The following is a 24,177-nucleotide window of genomic DNA, read 5'->3' on the forward strand; positions in this document are numbered from 1 at the left end:
ACACTACTTTCCTAACCATTTTAACAATCCATGAATAGTAAGGCCCGAGCATATGTATTAGCAATGCCACTGGGCTTCATTGTTGCTTACACTGGAATATAAGCATTGGTAATGGCATTGTTTCCTTAAATACAAGAGGAATATTTTAGCCACCCTGTTCCCTTAAGGTCTTCTTTGGCTGGCTCACTTTTTAATCAGATGTGGTGGAGAACTGAGTTCTCTCATCTACTAGTACAACCCAGGGTCACCCCATGAAGCTGATTGGCAGGAGATTGAGGACCCCGAGCAGGTATCCACACTTCCCCTGCTAACTAGAATCAAACCTCCCCCCGCCCCCAAAAAACCCCCTACTTCCGGTCCTAACCTGGGAACCTTTGTAAGTTGCCTGGATCTACTCCTTGATATTATTACCCGTTTACACATGCCCAGAATAAAGTTAAAAGGATTACTACTACAAAGTGCAGGTCAGGCTCGTTATCTTTATGAATGCCAGAAGAGTGAAAAACGTGCAGCAGCAAAAACACAACTCACTGCAAGAGCCACAAAACAGAGCATGTTTGGATAGCATGACTGTTCCAAGATTTTCAGACTTGTTCACATAAACTGGCTTTACATCGGGAAACATTCAGAAATACGCCCCCCCACCCCCATACACGTTGCTGACTCAAGTGGTATTTATGATTCCACCGCTTCATGAACGATAGTGGGCATCAGCAGCTATGATTCTGGCAGGAAACCTCTTTCTCTACTTAAAGGCTAAATCCCGCGGGGTGCAGCCTTGTTTAGCCGAGCCAAACCCACAACACGATTTGTGACACCTTAAAGACTAACAACTTTATTCTAGCGAGGATATTGCAGACGTAGTCAGATGCACAAAAAATCGAAATAGAGGAAAACAGCAACACAGCGTACGATCAATTTCAAGTCTCCCCCCTCCCCGAAACTGGATGTGTTTATAAAGTTTATTGAACCACGCGTTTTCTTCCGGATCCCTTCTCCCTGCCTGCAAGAAAACTACAATTCCCAGGCTCCCTTTCATGCGCTTAGGCAGTATCTCCGCGAAGGACTGGGTGAAGTGCTTGAGTCAGGAACCAATCATAGCTCTGGATGTTCCTCTGCAGCCGTTTCCGCCTTCTGCGGAGAAGTGGGAGACTTTGAAAAGTGTCCAGGTTGGGACTGGGCGTTGCTGCTGTCGTCGCCTTGGAGACCGGCCGCTCCGCCCTTGCTGGGAGCATTTTCCTCAGTTGGGTGGGTAAAAGGGTCTTTAATATGCCTCTTCACCTGCTTTCGATGGAGGCGAAGGAACCGGAGCGAGAGGCTTTGAGGCTGGGGGGTGTCGTCTGGACGGGGCCTCTGTCTCTTTGCCCTTCCTGGCAGAGTCGGGGCTCGGTCTGCCGGCGTCTTCTGAATACGTGGCGTGGCGTGGCTTGCCACGCCACTGCTTCCCTCGGTACATGTTCACATTACAGAGAAACTGATCGTATCACTGGGCAGTTGTGAGGAAACTTGGCTGGTTTGGAAAAGTTAGGTGTTAGAACTTACTTGCTTCTCCTCCTCTGTGGCTGCCTTCGCAATTCTAAATCCAAAAAGCATTAAGCTGATCCGTTATGCTGGACTTTTTCAAAATACGTCCAGTCGTTGTTGAGACTTTAGCTGTTGTAAGGAGCACTTCCTAGGGCCCTCCATATGCTTTGGATTACAGTTCTCAGAATGACTGACAGTTGACCGAGCCACGTTGACGTCCAGTCGGGTTCTAGGACAGGGAAGGCTGTTGTAGGTCATGCAAATACCTGTTAGTAAATTATTATACTTTTCTACATAGAAGTGAGTTTCATTGAGTTCAGAGATGCTTACTCATTTGTAAATGCATATAAGGTTGTTTATTGTCTCCATTGGTAAGACATGTTCCTCTGTGCAGAAATGGGTGATGAAAATGATCAAAGGTGGACTCATCTCTGAGGAAAAGTTGCAACATTTGGGGATTTGTACCCAAGAAAAAAGTGTGTAAGGGGATTTGATAGAGGTATACGAAATTTTGTGTGGTGTGGAGCAAATGAATGGATATTTGGGAGAGGCTCTTTGACATGTACTGTGGTCCTAAGCCATGTAAGGCTTTGTAGGTTAAAACCAACACCTTGAATTGGGACCAAATGCATACAGGCAGCCAATGCAGGTGGGTCAGAACTGGTCTTAAGTTCAGACCTGCAGGTCCTGGTTATTAATCTGGCTTCTGCACTCTGCACCATGTGCAGCTTTTGAACCACCTTCAAGGGCAGCCCCATGTAGAGTGCATTGCAAAAATCCAGGTTAGAGATTACACGAGTGCAGACTACTCAAATTAGACTATCCCTGTCTAGATAGGGACATAGCTGGGCCACCAGCTGAAGCTGGTAGAAGGTGCCTTGAGCCACCAATGTCACCTTAGCTTCAAGTGACAAAGATGGATCAAAGAGTAGCCACCAAGCTATGAAGCTGCTCTATCAGTTAGTGCAACCCCATCTAGAACAGGTTGACCGCTAATCCAGTCAAAAGAACCACCCACCAACAGCATCTCAGTCTTGTCTGGATTGAGTTTCAGTTTGTTGGCCCTCAGCCAACTGGTTTAGCACATCCACATCCTCACCTGCTGATGATGAAAAGGAGAAATAAAGTTGTGTGTTATCAGCAACTGGTGGCAACACACTCCAAAACACTGGATGACCCCACTCAGCAGTTTCACTAGATGTTGAATAGCATGCATGGGTGGGTGGGGGCAGAACAGACCCCTGAGGAACTCCATGCTGGAGAATCCACAGGGCTGAACAGTATTTCCCAAGCACTATCTTCTGGAGATGGTCTTCCAAGTAGGAACTGAACCACCGTAACTCAATGCCCACCCCACCCCTGCCACTCAGTTGTCCCAAAATGATAACTATGGTAGATAGTATTAAAAGCTGCTAAGAGGTCCAGCAATATCAGCAGGGTCACCCTTGCTCCCAGTGAAAGTCATCATACAGGGCAGTCCAGATTTTTTGTGTGCCAAAACCAGACCTGAATCCTAGCTGAAATGGGTCCAGATAATCAGTCTCATCCACGAGTGCCTGGAACTAGTTGGCCACCATCTGTTCAAGAACCTTGCCCAAGAAAGGGATGTCTGCTAGTGGCCTAAAGTTATTCAGATTTTCCAGGTCAGGGGAGAATTTTTCTAGAAGTAGCCTCACAACTGCCTCTTTAAGACAGCATGGGGTTACTTCCTCTTGCAATAGGGCATTATTCACTTCCCAGGTCCAGCTGGTTGTTCCTTCCTTCCTGTCTTTTATAAGCCAGGAAGTGCAAGGATCCAGTACAGAGGTGTTTGCATGAACCTGTCCAAGCACCTCCACATTCTTGAGCTGTACCAACTGAAACACATTCCATAAAACTGGACCAGGCTGTGCACTGGATATCTTCACACATTCAAGTCCAAGAGATTCCCCCCCGCCCCAGAAGTGTTTAGTGAATGAATTATAGTGGGACTGCGATGGTTCTAAATGCCCCTGGGACCAGAACGTAATGAGCCCTGGACAACCTTGAAAAGTTCCATTGGGTGGCAAAGAGAAGAATGGAGGCAGTGAGGTATTGGTTCTTTGTCACCCTCACTACCTCAAAATATACCCTATTGCATGCACATACCAGGTTTCTGTTGCATGCACTGGGGGTTTTCATCTATCTGCACTCCAACCATCTCCTAATTTGTTTCATTGCTTTCAGCTGGAGGGTATACTATGGAGCTGTACAAGTTGTGCAACAGAGAGGGCAATCATGTCAACCTCCCAGGTCATTTCTGCATTCCACAGCATGACCAAGGCTTTGAAAATTTTTCCAGCCATGTCAGCTGGAAAATCCCCCAAAGCCCTCTGGAAACTATCTGGATCCATCAGCCTCTGGAGGTAGACCATCTTAATAGGTCCCCCAACCTTGCAGAGGGAAAAAGCCACCATCAGTCAAAGCTCAGCAGGTGATGATCTGACCATGACAAAGGGACTGATTATCCTCATATTTGAATGAGAAGACCAAGTCTAAAGTATGCCCAGCCACATGTGTTGGGCCAATGACATGTTAGGACAGTCCCATGGTTGCCATGGCAGCCATGAAATCCTTTGGATAAGAAGCCCTCATTATGAACCGTGAAGTCCCCTAGAACCAGCAGCCTTCAACATTATATCCAAGATCACATCTGTCAGCTTTAATTCTCCCCAACCCCCCATATCAAACAAGATTCAGCTGGTTTCAACTCCTCCTTAATATATGAAGCATTAAACATTCAAAGAGTCTACATGGAGGGCAGTTTGAGAGAACACTTCTGTTTGCTGCCCTAGAAAGAGGTATTTGTGGCAACATTGTTTTGAGTGCTGCCCCAGTATCACACAAGTTGAGGTGATGTAAAAGACTATGGACAGAGAGACCTTGATATCTTTTGGTTGTACTGTAATCAGAAGGGACCAGAACACAATCTATGAGTACTCATGAAAAGGAAGGCAGAATTGGATGTACAGAATAAATTGAATCTAGAATTATAGCTAACCATAAAAGTGAGTAAAATGAAGGTAATTTTATGTATACATGGTTGTTTCAAGTAATTTATTTGTTAAATCCCAGGGTTGTGTTTCTGATTACTCAGTAATTGAACATGGCATATAAAAGACTGAGAAGAGCAGGTTTGCCCCAGGATCTTTGTGAAAGTCTAAGTCGACATCAGATCACTACTTGCAAGGTGAGACTCATTTAATACAGGCATAAAATCTTGTAATGGTAGGAGATGTGTGACACAAGCAAGATTATCCTTAAAAGTGTGGTTATTTTGAGTAGGTGCAGAATACTTAAGAAAATACTTTTAAATATATGAACTCTGTCCAGCTGTTTTCTACACTTAATTCCCTAAGATTTGTTTTTCATACTTATATTTCAGGACTTTTTATGTTTGTCACTACTGGAGCTAATGAAAGTGACCGGACAGAGCTACCAGAATGTAAAGAAACTTATTCATAAAGTCAGCCAGTCCTGTGCTCCCAGAATGCAAACTGTATGTATTCCTTTATTTTTAAATTATATACCACAACTTATAGCTCAATTCAGGGCTCTCTGGGCAGTGTACAATATGTTAAAAATCAGTAATACATAACAGTTCATAAAATACAATGATATTACAGTAGGAGTAAGTATAGCAGTTTAAAATCAATTAAATGCATAAAATACAAACCATATAAAATATAAATATTGAATTTCTTAATTTTTAAAATAGCTAAAAAATAGGATAGTCTTTGCCTGGCACCAAAACACTGATTATGGGGGCACTAGGCAAACTTTGGGGAGCCCAATCCATTGGTGTAATGCAACCATTGAGAAGATGGTTGTTCTATTTGTCATTCCCTTACTTTCTTGGGGGATAGTTCTTTAAGAAGGGCCTCTGATTCAGATCTTAAAGAATGAGTAAGTAAGTATGAGAAAAAACAATCCTTCAGGTATATCAGTCCCAAGCCATTTAGGGCTTTGCAAAGTAGGATTTATTTATTTATTTGTTTATTTAAAACATTTCTATGCTGTCCCATTCGCCGAAGCCTCGGGGCGGCTCACAACATAAAATTAAAATATAATACATTCAAAATATAAAACAAATTAACAATATAAAATAAGTCGCCCTGGTCAGATAAAATAAGCAAATAATATTAACAATTAAAATGACGTTTAAATAAAAAGGTCTTTGCCTGGCGCCAAAAAACAAATAACGACGGTGCCAGGCGGACCTCTCTGGGGAGCACATTCCATAGATTGGGCGCCACCGCAGAGAAAGCCCTCCTCCGAGTACCTACCCTCCTAATTTCTTTCATGGAGGGTTCCCAGAGAAGGGCCTCTCCCGCAGATCTCAAGGGGCGGTCGGGCGTATATGGATGTAAGCGCTCCTGCAGGTAACCAGGACCCAAGCCGTTTAGGGCTGTATAGGTCATCACCAACACCTTGAATTGGGCCCGGACTTCAATGGGAAGCCAGTGAAGCTGACGGAGGACTGGAGTCATGTGAACGTAACGCCCAGTCCCCGTCAGCAGCCTGGCAGCTCTATTTTGAACCAATTGAAGTATCTGGACCGTGTTCAAGGGTAATCCCATGTAGAGTGCGTTACAGAAGTCAAGGTGGGAAGTCACCAGCGCGTGTGTCACTGTCGCCAGGCAGTCGTACTCCAGGTAGGGGCGCAGCTGATGGATCAGCCGAAGCTGAAGGAAAGCGCTCCTCGCCACTGCTGTCACCTGAACTTCCAATGAAAGCTCTGGGTTGAGGAGCACTCCCAGGCTGCGGACCTTGTCCCTAAGAGCGAGTGCAACCCCATTCAGGACTAGGTTCAATTCACCCTCTCCGAAGCCCGATCCTCCAGCCAACAGGACCTCCGTCTTGCCTGGACTGAGCTTCAGTTTATTGGCCCTCATACAGCCCATTACCTCGGCCAGGCACCGGTTCAGTACAGCCACTGCCTCACCTGGATTGGTGGAAAACGAGAGGTAGAGCTGGGTATCATCAGCGTACTGATGATTCCGCAGCCCACACCTCCTGATGACCTCTCCCAGCGGTTTCATGTAGATGTTGAACAGCAAAGGGGACAAAATGGACCCCTGTGGTACTCCATGGCATAGCTGCCATGGTGCAGAGCCATAGTCCCCCAGCACCACCTTCTGGAATTGGCCATTGAGATAGGAGCGGAACCACTGCAAAGCAGTGCCTCCGACCCCCAATCCCACTAGCCTATCCAGAAGGATACCATGGTCGATGGTATCGAAAGCCGCTGAGAGGTCCAGGAGAACCAACAGGGACGCACTCCCCCTGTCCTTCTCCCTGCACAGGTCATCGTACAGGGTGACCAAGGCAGATTCAGTACCGCACCCGGGTCTGAAGCCGGACTGAAATGGGTTCAGATAATCAGTTTCATCCAAGAGAGCTTGGAGTTGTCCCGCCACCACCCGCTCTAACACCTTGCCCAGAAACGAGATGTTGGCCACTGGTCTATAATTAGTGGCCATCTCTGGATCCAGTGACGCTTTCTTCAGGACCGGTCGGACTACCGTCTCCTTTAAAGGGGCAGGCACCTGACCCTCCCTCAGAGAAGCGTTAACCACTTCCAAGATCCAGATCCCAATCCCATGCTTGGAATTATTTATTAACCAAGATGGGCAAGGGTCCAATAGGCAAGTGGTGGGACGTACTCGTCCAAGCACCTTGTCCACATCATCAGGCTGCAATAACTGAAATTCATCCAATAATTTTGGACCAGACGGCAGCATTGGTGTCTCCCCAGAAACCTCTGATTCACTAGTGGTGTCTAGCTCGTGACGAATCTAAGCGATTTTCTCCCTGAAATGCATGGCAAGGTCGTCACAGTGGGCCTTTGAGGGTGGAACCAGATCTTTCTTAGGACCTGGACGAACCAGGCCTTGCACCACTCGAAAAAGCTCCGCTGGACGGCATTTTGAGGAGGCAATGGAAATGGAAAAGAAACTCTTTTTCGCTGCCCTCACCGCCACGGCATAGGCCTGATAATAGGCTCTCAAGTGTGTTCGGTCAGATTCATCCCGTGATTTCCTCCACCTACTCTCTAGCCATCTCCTAGCCTGCTTCATCGCCCGCAATTCAGGTGTATACCAAGGGGAAGAGTGGGCTCTGCCCGGTGGGAGAGGACGCTTAGGAGTGATTGTGTCCACAGCCCTGGTCATCTCCCCGTTCCACAGTTCGACCAGAGCCTCGACAGGAGCACCAGTCTCGTCAGCCGGAAACTCCCCCAGGGCCTTCAGGAATCCATCCGGATCCATCCAGCTCCGGGGGCGGACCCACACAATCGGGTCCGCACCCTTGCAGAGGGAGAGGTCGCTCTCAAGCACAAACCTCACCAGGAAGTGATCTGACCATGACAGGGGAGTCAAACATAAATTCCTCACCCTCAGACCACCCTCTTCCTGCCCCGTCGAGAAAACCAGGTCCAGAGTGTGTCCACGTTCATGGGTTGGGCTGGTAACATGTTGAGACAGCCCCATGGCCATCATGGAGGCCATGAAGTCCTGAGCCGCCCCGGTCAGACCAGTCTCGGCATGGAGATTGAAGTCCCCCAGGACCAACATCCTGGGGATCCTCAACACCAGGTCCGAGATGATCTCCGTCAGCTCAGGCAGGGAGACTGATGGGCAGAAGGGTGCATGGTACACCAACAGAATCCCCAATCTGTCTCGGTCGCCCAACACCAAGTAGAGGCACTCCAGCCCTGGTCTCGAAGGGACCGGAAGTCCCGTGAGAGAGATGGAGGCTCTGTAAACCAAAGCGACCCCCCTCCCCTCCCCTCCGGGCATGAACAGTGCTGAACCAGATACCCGGGCGGGCACATTTGAGAGAGGGTGACATCCCCCCCCCTCCCGCCCAGGTTTCCGTTATGCAAGTCAGATTGGCCCACTCATCCACAATCAAGTCATGGATGAGGGAAGATTTATTCTTGACTTGGCATTGAGCAGCAGCACTGTCAGGCCCGAGGGGCGGTTGACAAGACTACCTGGAACCCTCTGGCTGGGGGCAAAACCAGAAGGAGGGGCAGATGTCAACCACTGGAAGGAACTAATAATTATCACCATGTGCACTTTCTGTCTGATGTGTCTACTTGTGGCAGACATATTTCAGGTATTACTGTAAATATGCATTATATGCTTATGTCCTTATAGGAAAGAAATAATGTGCAAAGTCTGCCATATTGGCAGACTTGTTCTTGAGATATAATAGGATATGGTAGGTAGCATAGGATATAGTAAAGAAATAGCAGAAAATACATTGCTTCTTAGAGAAATAACACTATGAGAGTCAATAGGTAACCAGTGTTTCTCTCCAGGAAGAGAAACAGACATTAGCACAATTAAGACCCTAATCCTAATTATGAAACAAACACACAAACAGCATCACTAAGTGCTCTGCTGTGACATTTCTGTCACTGGAACTGTACTCTGAAGCCTAACTTGTGAACAGCTTTGTTTTCAATGTGTCTTGCAACCTGTCACAATCAATGCTATAACGTGCTCTTTCACTCTCTGAGTCAGATTGCAGCTGGTTCTTCCGAATGGCACTGCAAAGATGCAGCGGCATTGGAAAATAAATCTTTGGCACCTTCGTTTCCCCAGAACCTGTGTTGAATCATTTCCAAGCATGCAGCAGATGTTTGGCACAATTCGGAGAGGCAGATGTTCGATTATAAAGACATTAGAAGTATCTGCTGAGAGTATGGATTAGCATTCCCTAATGCAATGCCCTCCAGATACTTACACTCCAACTGCCATCTTCTCTCACTATTGGCGATGCTGGTTGGGGTGGCAGTCTAGAACATCGGTAGGGCACCTGCATGGTGAAGAGTGGTGGTGTGGACAGGATCTGCAGAAGTTAAACACTTGAGGGTTGCTGTGCACAAAAATCGGAACACCCTCTTGCTGATCTTCCTTCAGCTCCACAACACACCTCCAAGAAACATTCATTGATATCGGAGGATTATTCATCCTCTTTGATCATGATGACCAAACAGTACTGAATCTACTGGATTGCAGTTGGGAAGGAATGGATGGTGTTTACACATTTATCATACGAACTGATCACCATGTATGTGCAAAATGTATCATACAAAAATTTGCAAATGCAAGCAGTTCTTAGTGATTTGCTGACCATTATTTCCGATTTCCGATTTATATCCTGCCTTTTTCCTACAAAGGGCTCAAGGCAGCTTACATCATTCTCCTCCTCCATCTTATCCACACAACAACAACCCAGTGAGGTAGGTTGGGCTGAGAGTTTGTGACTGGCCCAAAGTCACCCAGTTGGCTCCATGGCCGCGTGGGGACTAGAACCCGGATCGCCTGAGTCCTAGTCCCATGCTCTTAACCACTACACCACATTATGCAAGTACCTATATTCATGTTACCTGTAAATAAAAACCCCCATAAATTCAATCATTTACATTTATTAGTCATAAATATATGCTATTGTTTGAATGTAGTTTTTATTCCACCCTTGCTCCAAAGAAATCTGGGTGAAGTACATTCCCGCCTTCTTATCCTCACAACAGTCCTGTTGAAATAGGTTAAGAGTTTGGGATTGTTTGAATTGCATATGGTGGTAACTTCAAAACTGAGCAGGGATTTGAGCATGTGTTTTCCTGCTCCTGGTCTAGTGTTCTCTCCGCTAGACTATTCAGGAGGTAACAGTGATGAGTTCTGAGGTCTTTATATGTATTATATGTAATAATAATATGTATTATTATTAATTTTTTATTTCATTTCTATACCATCGCACAGCTGAAGCTCTCTAGGCAGTTTACAACAAAGCTGTTTGGGCTGTTACATGTGGCAAGGAATAGGGATGCTGCTTGCACAGTGTATGCCGGGCATGCTCATCAGGGACTTGGACTTAGGACCACTGCAAAGCAGACTGAAGTCTAGGAAACTGAACCCAGGGAATCTCATGGATTCCCACCCCCAAATGGATTCCTCACTGATCCATAGTCATACTGTCTGGCATAAGATTTGAATACTATTAAAAGCATAATCTGATGCTCCCACTTCCCTGTACTAGAACTTTAGCTTCTTGTGGCAAAGCGAAATGTATTCAGAGAAGAGTATCCAAGTGTCTCCTAGCTACATTTTGTTCACTTTAAATATTGTCTTAGATTTCTGTATAAAATTCTTTCTAGAATTCTTCACAGAAACTTCAATAAACCTTCTACTGAACCCAGACATTTTGGAATAGGTAACAGAATCAGTTATTTCATAGTCTGGGGTTTCATTGTGTGCATTTCCCAGCTGTTCTTAACCACAAGGATAATACCTTCTTCAGAAGTGGTAATTTGCAAATCATGTTTTGCGTATTGTCCAAAAGATGAAAAAATATTTTAAAGTACTTTTGTGAGTTTGTAATGTTGAAGGCTGCAACATAAGAATGTTAATAGACAGCACAGTCTTTAATATTATTTTGTGGTCTTGGGTTTGGTGGGTGGAGAGGGGGAAATCTCATTAAAGAACTGCATGGTACTTTTTGTTTTGGCAAGCAAGCACTAAGCAAGTCTACTTTGGTGAAAAAACAAATACCAGACATTTCTTTACCAGTTAAATACATCTTTTTCTAATTGATCTTGGTTATTGTAGGTTTATGAAATGAAAATGAAAAGAACCATCAATCCTTCATCATCATTCTTGCCAACAACACTGGAAGGTCTGGATAAAATACTACATGGTGGAATTGCCTGTGGATCTCTTACAGAGGTAAAAAAAAGGACATGCTGCTAAATGTATTTGTTCCCATTTATATAACAGAAGATGGAAGATAAGTGTCTATTTTACATACTGAAAGAAGTTGCTGTTCTTTTAGAATAATTAAAATGTGAGGCACAGAGCCTTTTTATAAAATAATAATTCATTTTGGATTTAATGGATTATTAAAATAATGTTGCTGCAGTCTTGCTCAGTAATAGCGGTGAATCAAATGATAATATATCCCTATCATTAATCTTCTGAAATTCACAGAGGTTGGGTGAAGGTATGGATTTTGCACAACATGATAGCTCACACACAGGAATTCAGTGTGGGTTGTTGAACAACTCACAGTTTACAACCCAGTGACAAACCATTCATACTGTGTTGGTCATGGTTAACAAATAATGGCTTGTTGTTAGGGCTCAGGTCAGACATCATGACAACCCAGTTTCAGTAACAACCTTTTTCCAGAGAATGTTTTTTTTTTTGCAATCTCCAAGTAGACAACCAGTCACAGTGCCTACTTTCTTAAGCACCTAGAGTTTTGGGAAAGGGTGGAAAAGTGTAAGGACAACTAGAAAAGTTAGGTCTAGCCAAAACAAAGAGGATCTTGCTATATAAAGGGGATCATGGAAAAGTAGGATTGGAAGGGGCCAAGGCAGTTACACCATCCCACTCGGATAACTGTCTAGCTTCTTCTTGAATGTCTCTAGTGTGGAAGTGCACATTACCTCTTTTGGCAATTGATTACACTGTTGAATTGCTCCAACAGTTAGGAAGTTCTTCCTTGTGTCTAGCTTGTACCTAGAATACTGTAGTTTAAATTCATTGTTCTGTTTCCTACACTCTGGCTTGAGTGAGAAGTCTTTTTCTTTGTGACAGCCTTTGAGGAACCTGTAGAGTGCTATCATGTCACCTTGCAGTATCTGCCTTTGTTGCATACAGGAAAAAGTTTATTAGAACTGGCACTATATCTACCGGAAACAGGGATATCTGTTGTGGTATTTGTTGCATATCACTGCAATTTATTTCTTGCTACAAAGCTAAAACTTGCAGATGAAGACTCTCTTCAATGCCATACTCCATCTTGATTGAACATGGCCTCAGCTGAGTTTGTTTTTCTTCTATTATATAGCCTAAAAGCACCAGGCAAAGCTAATGCACAGACTGCACTTTTACCTCATGGGAAGAGTATTTTATTCCCTACTTTTGTGGCTATGACCATTATTTCTTTTTATGTTATCCAACAATGATGGTGGTTGGAAAGTTGGAACTCAAACGAGCCATTTAAAGTAAATATTTCAGTGGTATCCTCTACTGCCAGATCCTGTGCTTGTTCTCTGAGAGCCAGGAAACTGTTTTGGCATGGACCCTTTTTTTCCAAACCACTATTGAGGTTTAAACTGGAAACTGAATTGTAAGTAACTTTTTGTGGTTAATCAACGCTTGTCTTGAAAATAATGTAGTATTAAAGGAGACTCTTTCCAAGCAGGAAAATTTGAATGCTGTTATCATAGTGGGTCTCTATTACATGGGTGGACACCTGATTTCAAGTTAAAATTGGAATAAGATGAACCCCATGAATTCTCAGTAGGTTTTGGAAAGAGAATGTTCTAGAGAGTCAGCAGTTTTCTGTCTGTTGGATTCATTCCACCACCAATTATAAAAATAAAGGCTACAAGCAGCCAGAGATAAATATTTTAAGCCTGTTAATCTTAATGGTAGGGAGTTAAGTTGTACTCAACAGAATTTCTGTTGAGTTCAATGCAAATATAAAACTGATTATCTTTAGTGCAACTTTGCTCAAAAATGTTGGGTCCATGAGATGTCTATTTTGTATTGAAAATTTCCCTAGTTTACAATGCAAATATACTCATATTTTTCCAATTAATAATAAGAAATTTACTAATTTAGTAATTTAGAAATTTTCTAAATAAATAAGTATAACCAAACAGAAGCAAAAAAACCCAGAACAAAACCATGCATCTTAATTGGCCCTAAAGCAAAATTAGATAATGCAGAGATGAATTTTAATTTTGTTGCTAATAAAACTTGTGAGATATAAAACATCAGTATATAGTGCTTGTGATCTAGAGGTGGAGAACCTGTATACCTGTACTTGAAACTTTAATAATTCCTGACCATTGCCTATGATGACTTGTGCTGATAAGAGTTGTAGTCCAACAATATCTGGAGGGTTGCAGCTTTTCACCTCTGTTGTAATAAGTTACATCTATTTTATAGAATATGGGTTGGATCCAGATTTAGTCATACTTTCTGTACCACATTGAACTCAAATTTAAGTTAGTCATGATTTCAATAGATCTGTTGTAGGTATTACTAAGTCTGGGTCCATCCAACCCTGTGTGCCTCACAGAGAGAAATCTGCTGATTGTAAGCTGCCTAGAGACTCCTCTAAGTTTAGTGGGCAGCATATAAATTTTAATAAACAAACAAAATGATCTCAAAACAGGCAGTGTAGAGAATGTCAATACATGGCAGCCTAAAATGTAGAGGAGGGTCCCTTGAACCTTTTGAATCTGGGCACATTTGGGAATTTGAGAGGCTGCTGTCATACCACTGCAGAATCCTTCCTTGGAGGATGTGGTCAGCTGTGGGAGTTTCTCTTCTCAAAATGAGAGAAACAGGCATAAAGAGGAGATATATAGTGAGGTTAGAGTCTAGGAGGGAGTGGGAAATAGGAAGGCCACAGAAAGAAGAGAAAAAAGAGCAGGACTTGAGACTGAGATAGGGGAAAAACAAGGTGAGAGAGTAGAGCAGGTCCCCTTGCAAAACATTGCTTTTAATGTTTTGGACAGCATTACAGTATTATTTTCCTTTCTAGCCATAGAGCCCATGGGCACTGCACTGAGGACCCCAATGGAGTATACTAAAACTTATGCATATTTCAACCTTGTTGTTGTTAGTTGCAAAGTCGTGTCCAACCCATCGCAACCCCATGAACAACATTCCTCCACCATCCCCTGGAGTCTGCTTAAGCTCACGATATTTCAACCTACTTCGTTTAAAAAGCATCATGCACATCTCATTAGCACTAGCGTAGAATATCAGAAGAATTATACTTTTCAGTGTGTATCTTCATGGGTATAAGACAAACTGTATGATTGTATGAAGAGGCACCTTTTAGAGAGATTCTGTCCTTCGAATTTGCTACACCTATGTTAAATTCAGAGATGTATCTTTAATATGTATAGTTAGGAATCTGAGCAGCAGTAGGGCAGAACAATCTTGTGACCCTTAGATAGCAGCTACAAGGGGCTACAAGATCATTTGGATTTTAGCTCTGAGACCAGAGACAGAGCTCCAGCCTTGGAGCTGGGGATCAGTGCTTTGATCCCCTCCCCCACTACAACGAGTGAAGAAAGATTTCTCAAATTTTGGAAATTCGATCTTAGAGGGTAAGCAGAGCAGGGAGGAAAGGAGACTAGAGCTACCAGGATGTGATGTATCCTGACAATATGACAACTGCCTCCTCTCTGTTTATTTTATTTATATATTTATTAAAACATTTCTATGCCGCCCCTTGCCGAAGCCTCGGGGCGGCTCACAGCACAAATAAAATACAATAAAATACAAAAATAACAATATAAAATTAACAATATAAAATAAATAACAATATAAAAGAGATGCCTTGAGATGTTTCTGAGATGCCTTGGTTAGATAGCCAAAGCTATCCAGCTAGCTGAAATTCAGAGAAGGGATTGTGGTGAGGCAGAGATGGCCTCATTACTGCTCTCCCTTTGCATTGGATACTTGTAACCCTCTGTGATTGAAGCACAGTTTCAGCCCTAATTCACTAAGGGTTTTGTGTTTCTTAAGGAGGTAGAAACTCTTGAAATAGCCTTCACTACTCTAGAAAAGTATGAGGAAACTGATGTGTTGGTTTAGCATGGTAATTTTCTCCCAAAATGAGTTGTTTTCCTGTACAAGGTTATTAGTTTCTCCTCTACAGTTTAAGTATTAGAAGTTATATATTCAAGGTTAACTCCAATTTGTCCTTTTCATCAGTTTGAGATGTAATGTGCACTGTTGTAAATAGCATGATGTCACAAATGAATGGCAGTCTGTAGATTAAGATTAAAACAGCAAAGATTTTGTTGCTGTAAATTGAATGACACTATGTGATATGTGTGTTTCTCTTATTAGATAGCTGGTCCATCAGGTTGTGGCAAAACTCAGTTCTGCATTATGATGAGCTTACTGGCCACTTTGCCCACCAGCATGAGAGGATTGGATGGAGCTGTTATATACATTGATACAGAATCTGCATTCAGTGCTGAAAGGTAAGAATTGTAAACAATGCCTTTAGCTATGAACGGTGATTCTCATGTTTGCCTGCAGCATATTGTTAGTTAATAAAGCAGCACAGTGTCCTTGCTGAGAAGAAATAAGGGCTCCAATTTGTCACCCCCTCCAGTCCTCCTCCACTCTTTGCAAGGCCCCCAAACCTGGTCAAGATTATTCATGGTCCATGGGTGGTACAACAGCCTCCAGTGCTGGGTGATGAGAGAAGGCACATCTTAGAGGGTAAGCTTGCAATCCTGAGGCACCCTCTGCTGACTACTCTGGTCAGGTGCAAAAATTGCCAGATCTTAGAGCGTGGTTATGCCTATGTTTTCCTGGGGGCTGCTTCCTGTCCATGCTGTTGCAGTAAAGGAGAAATGTTGGTACAATAAAGCCATCTCTGAATTGCCATCCAAGGCATCAGTCCTGATCTTATTGAAGTGAATGGTAAAAGCTTAGGATGAATCTAACATATTCTCATTTCCAGATTTCTGAAAGACTGGAATAGGGCATCACCACTGATATAGGTCTGTTGATGCGTCTACATTTTGTCTTCGATTTCTCTTGTTTTACATTTGAAATAATCAAGAAACATCTGATAGAAGAGATTGATTATTGGTTTAACATGCAGTCATTCTAAAATCTTTCTTCAGACATGCAACAGAACAAGATATTTAGCTCCATAACATACCCTGAAGTTGGGTTGCAACAAGGGTATATTGATCTCCCTTTGCCACTCTGGCTTCTTGTTATCTGCACATTAAAACTGCTAATAAACCTAATGTTTATTACTTTCTACCCATGGTGCCACTGGAAAATCATTCAGTGAAAACTCATAATCTCAATGCAAATATTACACTCCTATAAGTATGTAATTGTCAAACACAGGAATGCCCCAATTAACTTTTTTTTTCTGGCTGGGAAATGGGACTGGCACTACAAATCCCAGAATTTTTGGTAGGGAATGAACACTACACATTATTCTGTTTAAGGTGGAGGGTTTTATTTTTAATTCTTATGGGCTGTTACTGCTACGTACCCCTTCCCCTTGTTTCAATCCAGCTTGCAAGCATTTGAACAGGTGTGCTACAGTGCTCCTTGAATGATCTCTAACCCTATTACTTCCTCTGTTTTTATGCATGATTCCTCTTCAGAAAATGAAGAAGGAAGCAAAAGTCCAGGCTTGTTCTCAGCAGCACAAGATGTAGTATAGAATTTGGTGCTTAACTCCTGACACCAAATAGAGGGGACACCTGTTCCTTCTGTGTTGAAAAGGAAGCTCCCATTAGCAGTACTGTTGGGAATCAATGCAATCTGCTTCTCATGACTTTCCCAAAAGGGAGCTTTTGGTGGGGAACTATTAGAATGATTCAGGTTGTAATTTGAGCAACAGCTCTAAGTATTCCAAGCTTGCACTTCACAGGTACTATAGCAAAAATCTCTTCTCCTAAAAAATCCAAGGTTCCATTTGGACGCCAGGAAGCATTTCCTGACAGTTAGGACCCCGAGGGTGTGGAATGGACTTCCACGATTGGTCATTGAGTCCCCATCGGTGAGGGTGTTCAAGAATAGGCTGGATGTGCACATGGTGGGCATGTCGTGAGCGGAGCTGGCTGGTGCCGGAGGTCAGACTGGATGGCCTGGGAGACCCCTGACTCGCTCTGTTTCTCTGCGTCTCTTCTCTTCTCTTCTCTTCTCTTCTCTTCTCTTCTCTTCTCTTCTCTTCTCAAGCAAATGTGTTGAAGTTGTCTCGTGGGTTGTGTTTACCTCACTGTCAGGTTCTTGGGCTGTGGAACCATAATTCTGGCAGTCGGACCCAGGAGATTCTAAATCAGTAAGATTATTACAAGGGCAAAAACTTAAATACAGTCTTCAAAACCAGATTTATCAGGTGACAGTTGCTGTAGGCTTTAACTGTACACTCACAACTACACCAAAGTCAAAGACACAGACAATGGTTTCCCAGTTATAAGCTCAGTTACTCAGGGGATAGGTTGGGGTAAGATGATTCTTGAGGTCTTCTAACTGAAGCAATTCAAGATGAGACTCCAAGGGAAAAACCAGAATTAAGCTAGACACCCACATAAAAGTCAGTACTAACCTTGTGATATGAATCTAGAATTAACAAATCCAAAGCTCAAAACATTTTCAGTAGGAAGTCCATGAAAGTTCCCACATTCAGAAATTTTGATGTCCACAGCCTCTAGCTTTAGGAGCCCTACATTTCATAGGTCCACACACAAGAAACTCCAGAATTCAGGACTAGCTGTTGTCCACCTGGGCCTATGAGTTGGCTTCACAAAAAGCACATGAATCAGTCCATAAGTAAGCACAGTCCATGGGAAACATTACAGTCTTTTAATGGCAAGATCTTCAAAAAGTCCAAAGGAATTAGGGTTAGGAGTAAAGGATTGTGGCAGATAGAGAATCTATCAGTGGAAGGCTGCTTATCAGCCAAGGAGTGGCTATGACAGGTCTCCTACCAAACCTCTGACAGGAGTTTTAGGCTAACACAAGGCCTCTTTTCCAGCTCAGAGATTTCTCTTCTACCATTTAGCATATGAGGCTGCAACTTGATTAACACTCTACAAGTTAGACCCTTCTTCAACAGGTTTCTCGTGCTTGTGGATATCAACAATTGCAGCTGAGTGGGCGAGTGACCTACTCTTGCTTGGTTTCATCAACAGAGCCTCTTTCCCATTGGTTGTGACATTCTACAAAGTATTCAAGGGCTCATCTAGCCAGACTACCTCTCATCAAATTCTAACCAAAGCTGACAGGTTCTGACACTCAGAGGCTGCTGCTGTTGTCATGGTAGTCGAAGACTTGTGTCACAATAGCTGTGGAGACCTCCAACTTGTGCATATTCTACACCAATTTCTATTTTAAAAGACCAGCTGTGTACAACATTTTTGACATGATTTCTACATCTGGTTTTGACTGGGGTCCCAGGGGCTGTACAGCTGTGCTTATACCCATTCATCCTTTGCCTCCTGAGCTCTTGGAATTGTTGGGGTGGTAGTGGTGGAAGTGAAAGACTCTCCCAATCCCTAACTATCTCTATTTTTGCCAAACTGTTTCCCCCCACTGCAATTCAGCTGACCAACTGGGTGTGAGGACCTAGTGGCTTCACAGATCATAGGTCATACAGCCCTGTAAGAGATCTGATCTGCTTTGTGTGGGGTTTTTTGTTCATGTCTAGTAATTCTGGACATGAATTTGAAAATTTAGAAAAAATACTGAATTTTGACTTACATCCTCTCTGTATGACATGTTTTTGACTTTTAATAGGCTTATTGAGATAGCACAGCACCGTTTCCCACATTATTTTGCTACAGAAGAAAAGCTGATTTCTATGCCCAGCAGTATTCATCTCTATCGGGAACTCACCTGTGACAGTGTGCTTCAAAGGTAAGATTTGGTTTTATTGTGCAGAATACAAAAAGTGTAAAACATTTTGTTCTAATTGCATAAAGCCTTTCCAGAAGAATATCTTGGAGCTTAACACCTTTTTCTTCAATTTTTTTTAACAATGAAAGGCTGCTTTTTAAAACAATTGAGGGTCTTTCGGTGATTAAATACAAACATTTTTGTACCTTACAAAATATTTAGGTTTTACTATTCTAAGATGTTACTTTGTTCTATCTGTACAGAGAACATAGTAATATCAAAGTCTGTATTTTTAGAGATTTATGTGCCAGTGGATGAACACGTGACATTTCATTTGCTGCCCAGTCCAGTGCCCTTTCTTCCTAGGTGTTGCTCAGAGCTTTATGGAATGTCATGTTTGTCTCACAACCAAGACTGTATTCTAAGAAATTAATATTCTCTGTGAAGAATATGGCATGCATATTCTCAAAACTTGTGATTTGCTTGTTGTGAATGAAGTGTAGATTACATTTGTAATACAATCATTTTTTCCAATAAAAGTTGCCTGTGAATAATAATGTAGTGAAATGTGCTGAGTAGCTATAAGACCACCAAAGGATCACCTTCTGAACACCAGAATTATTGCCTTCATGCTGAATGTATAAACCTGATGCTGGATCAGACCTTTGATCCATCTGGATCAGACCTTCAATCCATCTGGATCAATATTGTCTATTCAGAGGTCTTACCATCACCTGCAACTATCCCTTTTAATAAAAGATGTCAGGGCTTGAACTGTGTACCTTCTGCAAGCAAAGCATAAGCTCTACCACTGAACTATGAGTTTCAGACATATATCTCTAATTATGGTGGAAATACGTATTATTTTTAATCTTCCTTCTTTTCTGAATGGTTGGGGGCCATTTGGAGGGAGGTAGACTCTTACAAAAATTGGAAACTGAAAATCTCAGGAAATCTCAGGAAGGAGATTCTGTACAAAATTGCATGGCAAAAAACTTTTATTAACTTATGGGCTCCTTTTATAACCTAGTCTTTATGTTATAGAAACTATTAGTGCATACCATTGACATCATGGTAGCAGTGTGGTAGATTGATGGAGGCCTTTTTGTAAACTTAACATAAAACACCTGTAGAGAAACCATCCTAGATTCATTTAAGTGAAGGTAAAGGACATTGCATAGACAGTTATATACTGCTTCCATCCAGGGCTTTCTAATTTCTGTCAGTCTTCTGGTCTTGTGCCTTTTTAGAGCAAAATGGATTCTTCAGCCAAGGTGCTAGGTTGATGCCAATAAAACAAAATACATGCTACATGTATATACAAATCCACCACTGAGCTTTTCTATAACAACACAGATGTCATGCCATGCAAGTACAAGCATCTGCCTCACATAATATTTTACTGTTTATATTGCATTTTATTGTACACCACACAGAGAGCTTCAGATATTGGACAGTATAGAAAATATACTTTAATATATGTTAATACTTAAAATAATAATTACAATAATAGACATTGGCTGCAGTTACCTCATTGATATATACAAACCTTATTAACCTAGTGTTTTTATTTCTTTTAAGGATTGAATCTTTGGAAGAAGAAATAATTTCTAAGAATGTTAAACTAGTAGTAATTGACTCTGTTGCTTCTGTAGTCAGAAAAGAATTTGATACAAAACTTAAAGGCAACCTGCAAGAAAGAAGCAACTTGTTGACTAAAGAGGCATCAATACTGAAGTACTTGGCTGAAGAATTTTCAATACCAGTAAGTTTCTCCCCCCCTCCTACTTATTGTGTGTGAAGTTCAACCTTTTTGTTTGTTTGTTTGTTTTACACCTCAGAGGAAGATTACAGGTCTTAGAAAGACTTGAAACTAGGATTGGGATAAACCCTAGAGGAATCCTTCCCACTAATATTTGTGGACTTCCTCTCACGTCCTCTTGTAAAGTGAACTGAATTGAAATGAGGTCTGCTAACACATGTGGACTGAAGGTTGCTCAACAAGCACAAAGGCTGCTACAGGTAGTGCCTAAGAGGGATGATACTCATGTAGCATGTGGTGCTTGATTCCTGGCAAACACCCTGCAAGCACTGGGCGCTGGGAACTTGGACTCAGGGCTGCTGTGAAGTTCCCTAGTCTGGGAACCTAAGCCTAGGGAAACGGATGGATTCCCTACCCCAAATAGATTCCACACACTTCCCTGCTTGAAAGTGTAAGGCTGCATATCTTTTGGGATAATGCATTGCTCTGCTTTTGTGATAAAAGAAAAACGCATGTTACTTATTGGGCAGAGAAGACGATGATTTACTGCCTTCAGGTTAAGTGTTTCTGCTGAAACCCAGCCGTTTAGTGGAGACTTGTAGGATTTTTGGAAGAGTAGGGAAGGAGCCAATTGGTATACACTTCTGCTTTGGTAGAAAAATAAGCTATTTCCTTCTGTTGATTTGAAGACTGAGTGTGTGTTTGCTTTCCTGATGCAGAAGAAAGCAAAACACAGTTCTGTTTCTTTGACTGCAGCACAAATAATTAGTGCTATTCTTCTCCAATATTGTGGGTGTTTAAGTTTAACCAGGGTGGTAGCATGTTCCTCTCTCATTTGTTTAAATTTCTCCTGAGTGTTCTGTTAATGGTATGTTTTGCATGAATTAGTTTTGCTGGCAGAAATAAGTTGACGAGTTATACTGAGACAAATTACTAGTTATTGCATTGCGGCACAGTTACAGTTAGCCTTATGATATGCCCATATGCTAACTCATGGGTGGCCGGACTACCATTATTAGTCTCTTGCAATCCCATTGCTGCCCCGGTAGGTTTCTTTCTATATTAATTTGCATTATTAGGATGCAATAGCATGTTTTATCATCTAATATTTTGCTGAATAATCTCTTTTGTGCATTTCACAGGGAACTACCTGTGTGATGAGTGTTCAAAATACTAAAATCATAAGTCTTGCCTGTGGGAAAACTGTACTGCAGCTGTTTAGTACCAAAGATTATGCAAGAAAGAAAGTTCCACAATTGTGGCAACTTGCTAGATTTAACTTAAATGTAGTTAGCATTCATATCCTGTTGGTTCTTGTGTATTTGGTAGTTTCTCCCTTTCATATGATAGGCTGAAATCTTACCAATTGCACTTTTGAGGCATGTAACCCTCCAAATTTTTGAGGCTGATGAGCATCCAGTAGAGAATGGGAGGAGTGGCGGAGTTTCCTGTTCCTCCTACTCTGCAGTTCAGCTGAGAGGCCAATTTCACTGTCTAGCTATGGTGCTCTTGAGGAGGAGGGGAGGAGACAAGAGTGCTGTCCAGACATGTCATTGGACTTGACCTTGGGGCCACCAAGCCGCCTCCCCTTTACCCCCCTCTCCAGAGTCAATTTTCCAACCTTCATGAAGCTTCTTTCCATGCCAAGTGCAAGGAGTAATTGAAGTGTGGATTCTAGACACAATTCTAGACATTGTCTAGGATGCCATAAGATCACTCTCAGTTATGAACATTTAAATTATTAATAACAATTTTTGCTTTATATTACCACCACTACTATAATTTTTGCTTTATATTACCACTACTACTACTTACAGTGGTACCTTGGCTCACAAACTTAATCCGCTCCAGGACTCTGGTCATGACCCAAATTGTTCGTGAGCCAAGTTAAATTTCCCCATAAGGTTCAATGTAAATAAGGTTAATCCGTTCTGCAACCATTTTTTTAAATCAGAAAAATGTGAAGCAAAGTGACAAAGAACAACAAAGATCGTGGCCATCTCCCCCCCGCCCTCCGAGCACAAGCATCGTGGCATCTCCCCGCCTCCCCAGCATGACCGAGATCATACCCGTTATCCCTGCACATGCCCGACATCCCAGCGTGCTGGTGGGGGGGAGAGACGGGCGCGATTGCAGGCGCACTGGGGGAGGGAGAGACAGGCGTGATCTCGGGAAGGAGATGGCCGCGATTGTGCTGGTTGGAGGGGGGGAGATGGCTGAGATTGCGCCTGTCTTTCCTGCAGGAGTGCGCCCATGACCATGCATGTCTTCCCTGCACAAACGCAACTGCAGTGGTGGGGCGGGGGGGGAGATGTCTGTGATCTTGGTTGCCACTCAATGTGGAGTTCGCGACCCAAGTTAAAATTTTCATGAAATTTTTGTTTGAAACCCGATTTGGTCATGATCCAATGCGTCCATGAGCCAAGGTACCACTGCATTTCATTTCTGTACTGCCCAATAGCTGAAGCTGCCTGGGTGCTTTACAACAATTAATACATAAACTAAACAAGGCATTTGCAAATCACATTCAGACAGGTGTAAAATGGTTCATATCCAACAGTTTTCAGTCATAGACTGAACAGCATCCACCACTGGAGTTGATTGTTACCTTCAGCAACTCCCCAAATCTGTTGCAGAAGGTCTGAGTCAGATGATTGGTTCATCTAATATATATAGTTAGTGTTGACTGCAGCAGCTATCCATGATTTCAGGCATGATTTTTTAAATAATCCTCCCTAAATAAATACTGGTTGAATACTAATAATTGCTTGGAAGCCATACATATAAAGCCAACGTTTTCTTAACGAGTAGTTGTTGACACCTTTTGTAGCAGAAAGCCAACAAAGAGAGTTCAATATGGATCTTTCTGGGTGGGAATATCAAGCAGAGCTCAAAAGTCATCCTTGTTCCAACCAAATGCAGCTTCGGAACAGACAGCAGGGCTTCTGCAGCTTATCTTAATTCACATGGTCAGGCAGAAGGTTTCAGAACAGATTCTGTTCAGTGATGAGAGAGCACTGAACTGTAGTAGTTGTGTTTGGAAGGAGTTGTTTTCTAGAATGGATTTCAGCTGTTCATTCTAGAAAATGTAGTATCTAGTTCAGGTTAAATAAAGTTAACTAAAATGGCAGTATTGCGTCTACCAGTGTTGATGTGTTCAAAGAACTTTGATGTATGAAATCTGGTAGTCTTAGTTTTTTTTTTTTTTTAAATTTGCTCAGTTAAGGACTTGCTTTGTTTTAAAATACCATGTGTATCTTACTCCCATATGTAACTTCAAGAAGTCCAGAAAATGGTTTTAGAACATATGAAGAATTCTAATGCTGAAGTTAAGTTGGTTTGTCTGTGTAACACCTTCTTTTTGAGAAAATTTAACTAAATATCTGTTAGAAGTAATAATGCCTTAGACACATGTCCTACAAGTACAAGTTTAGAACAGAATGAGAGAGG

At 42.4% G+C, this 24,177-nt stretch overlaps 1 protein-coding gene across 3 annotated transcripts in view; it reads left to right on the top strand.

The window, feature by feature from the left end:
- Positions 1 to 1,119: 1,119 nt before the first annotated feature.
- RAD51B (RAD51 paralog B) overlaps positions 1,120 to 24,177 on the top strand; it is a 387,227-nt gene continuing 364,169 nt past the window's right edge. For 2 of the 3 annotated variants that reach the window (XM_044436055.1, XM_044436054.1), the window contains exons 1-7: positions 1,120 to 1,248; positions 4,618 to 4,732; positions 4,928 to 5,041; positions 11,163 to 11,279; positions 15,438 to 15,574; positions 18,867 to 18,986; positions 20,547 to 20,730. In XM_044436055.1, coding sequence (XP_044291990.1) covers positions 4,649 to 4,732; positions 4,928 to 5,041; positions 11,163 to 11,279; positions 15,438 to 15,574; positions 18,867 to 18,986; positions 20,547 to 20,730 — 756 coding nt within the window. In that variant the 5' untranslated portion in view covers positions 1,120 to 1,248; positions 4,618 to 4,648. The remainder of the gene's footprint in view (positions 1,249 to 4,617; positions 4,733 to 4,927; positions 5,042 to 11,162; positions 11,280 to 15,437; positions 15,575 to 18,866; positions 18,987 to 20,546; positions 20,731 to 24,177) is intronic. The other variant, XM_044436056.1, reaches the window with a different exon arrangement.

This window comes from Varanus komodoensis, unplaced genomic scaffold (genome assembly GCF_004798865.1).
Source record: "Varanus komodoensis strain SLA01 unplaced genomic scaffold, ASM479886v1 scaffold3, whole genome shotgun sequence".
NCBI classification, from domain to species: Eukaryota; Metazoa; Chordata; class Lepidosauria; order Squamata; family Varanidae; genus Varanus; species Varanus komodoensis.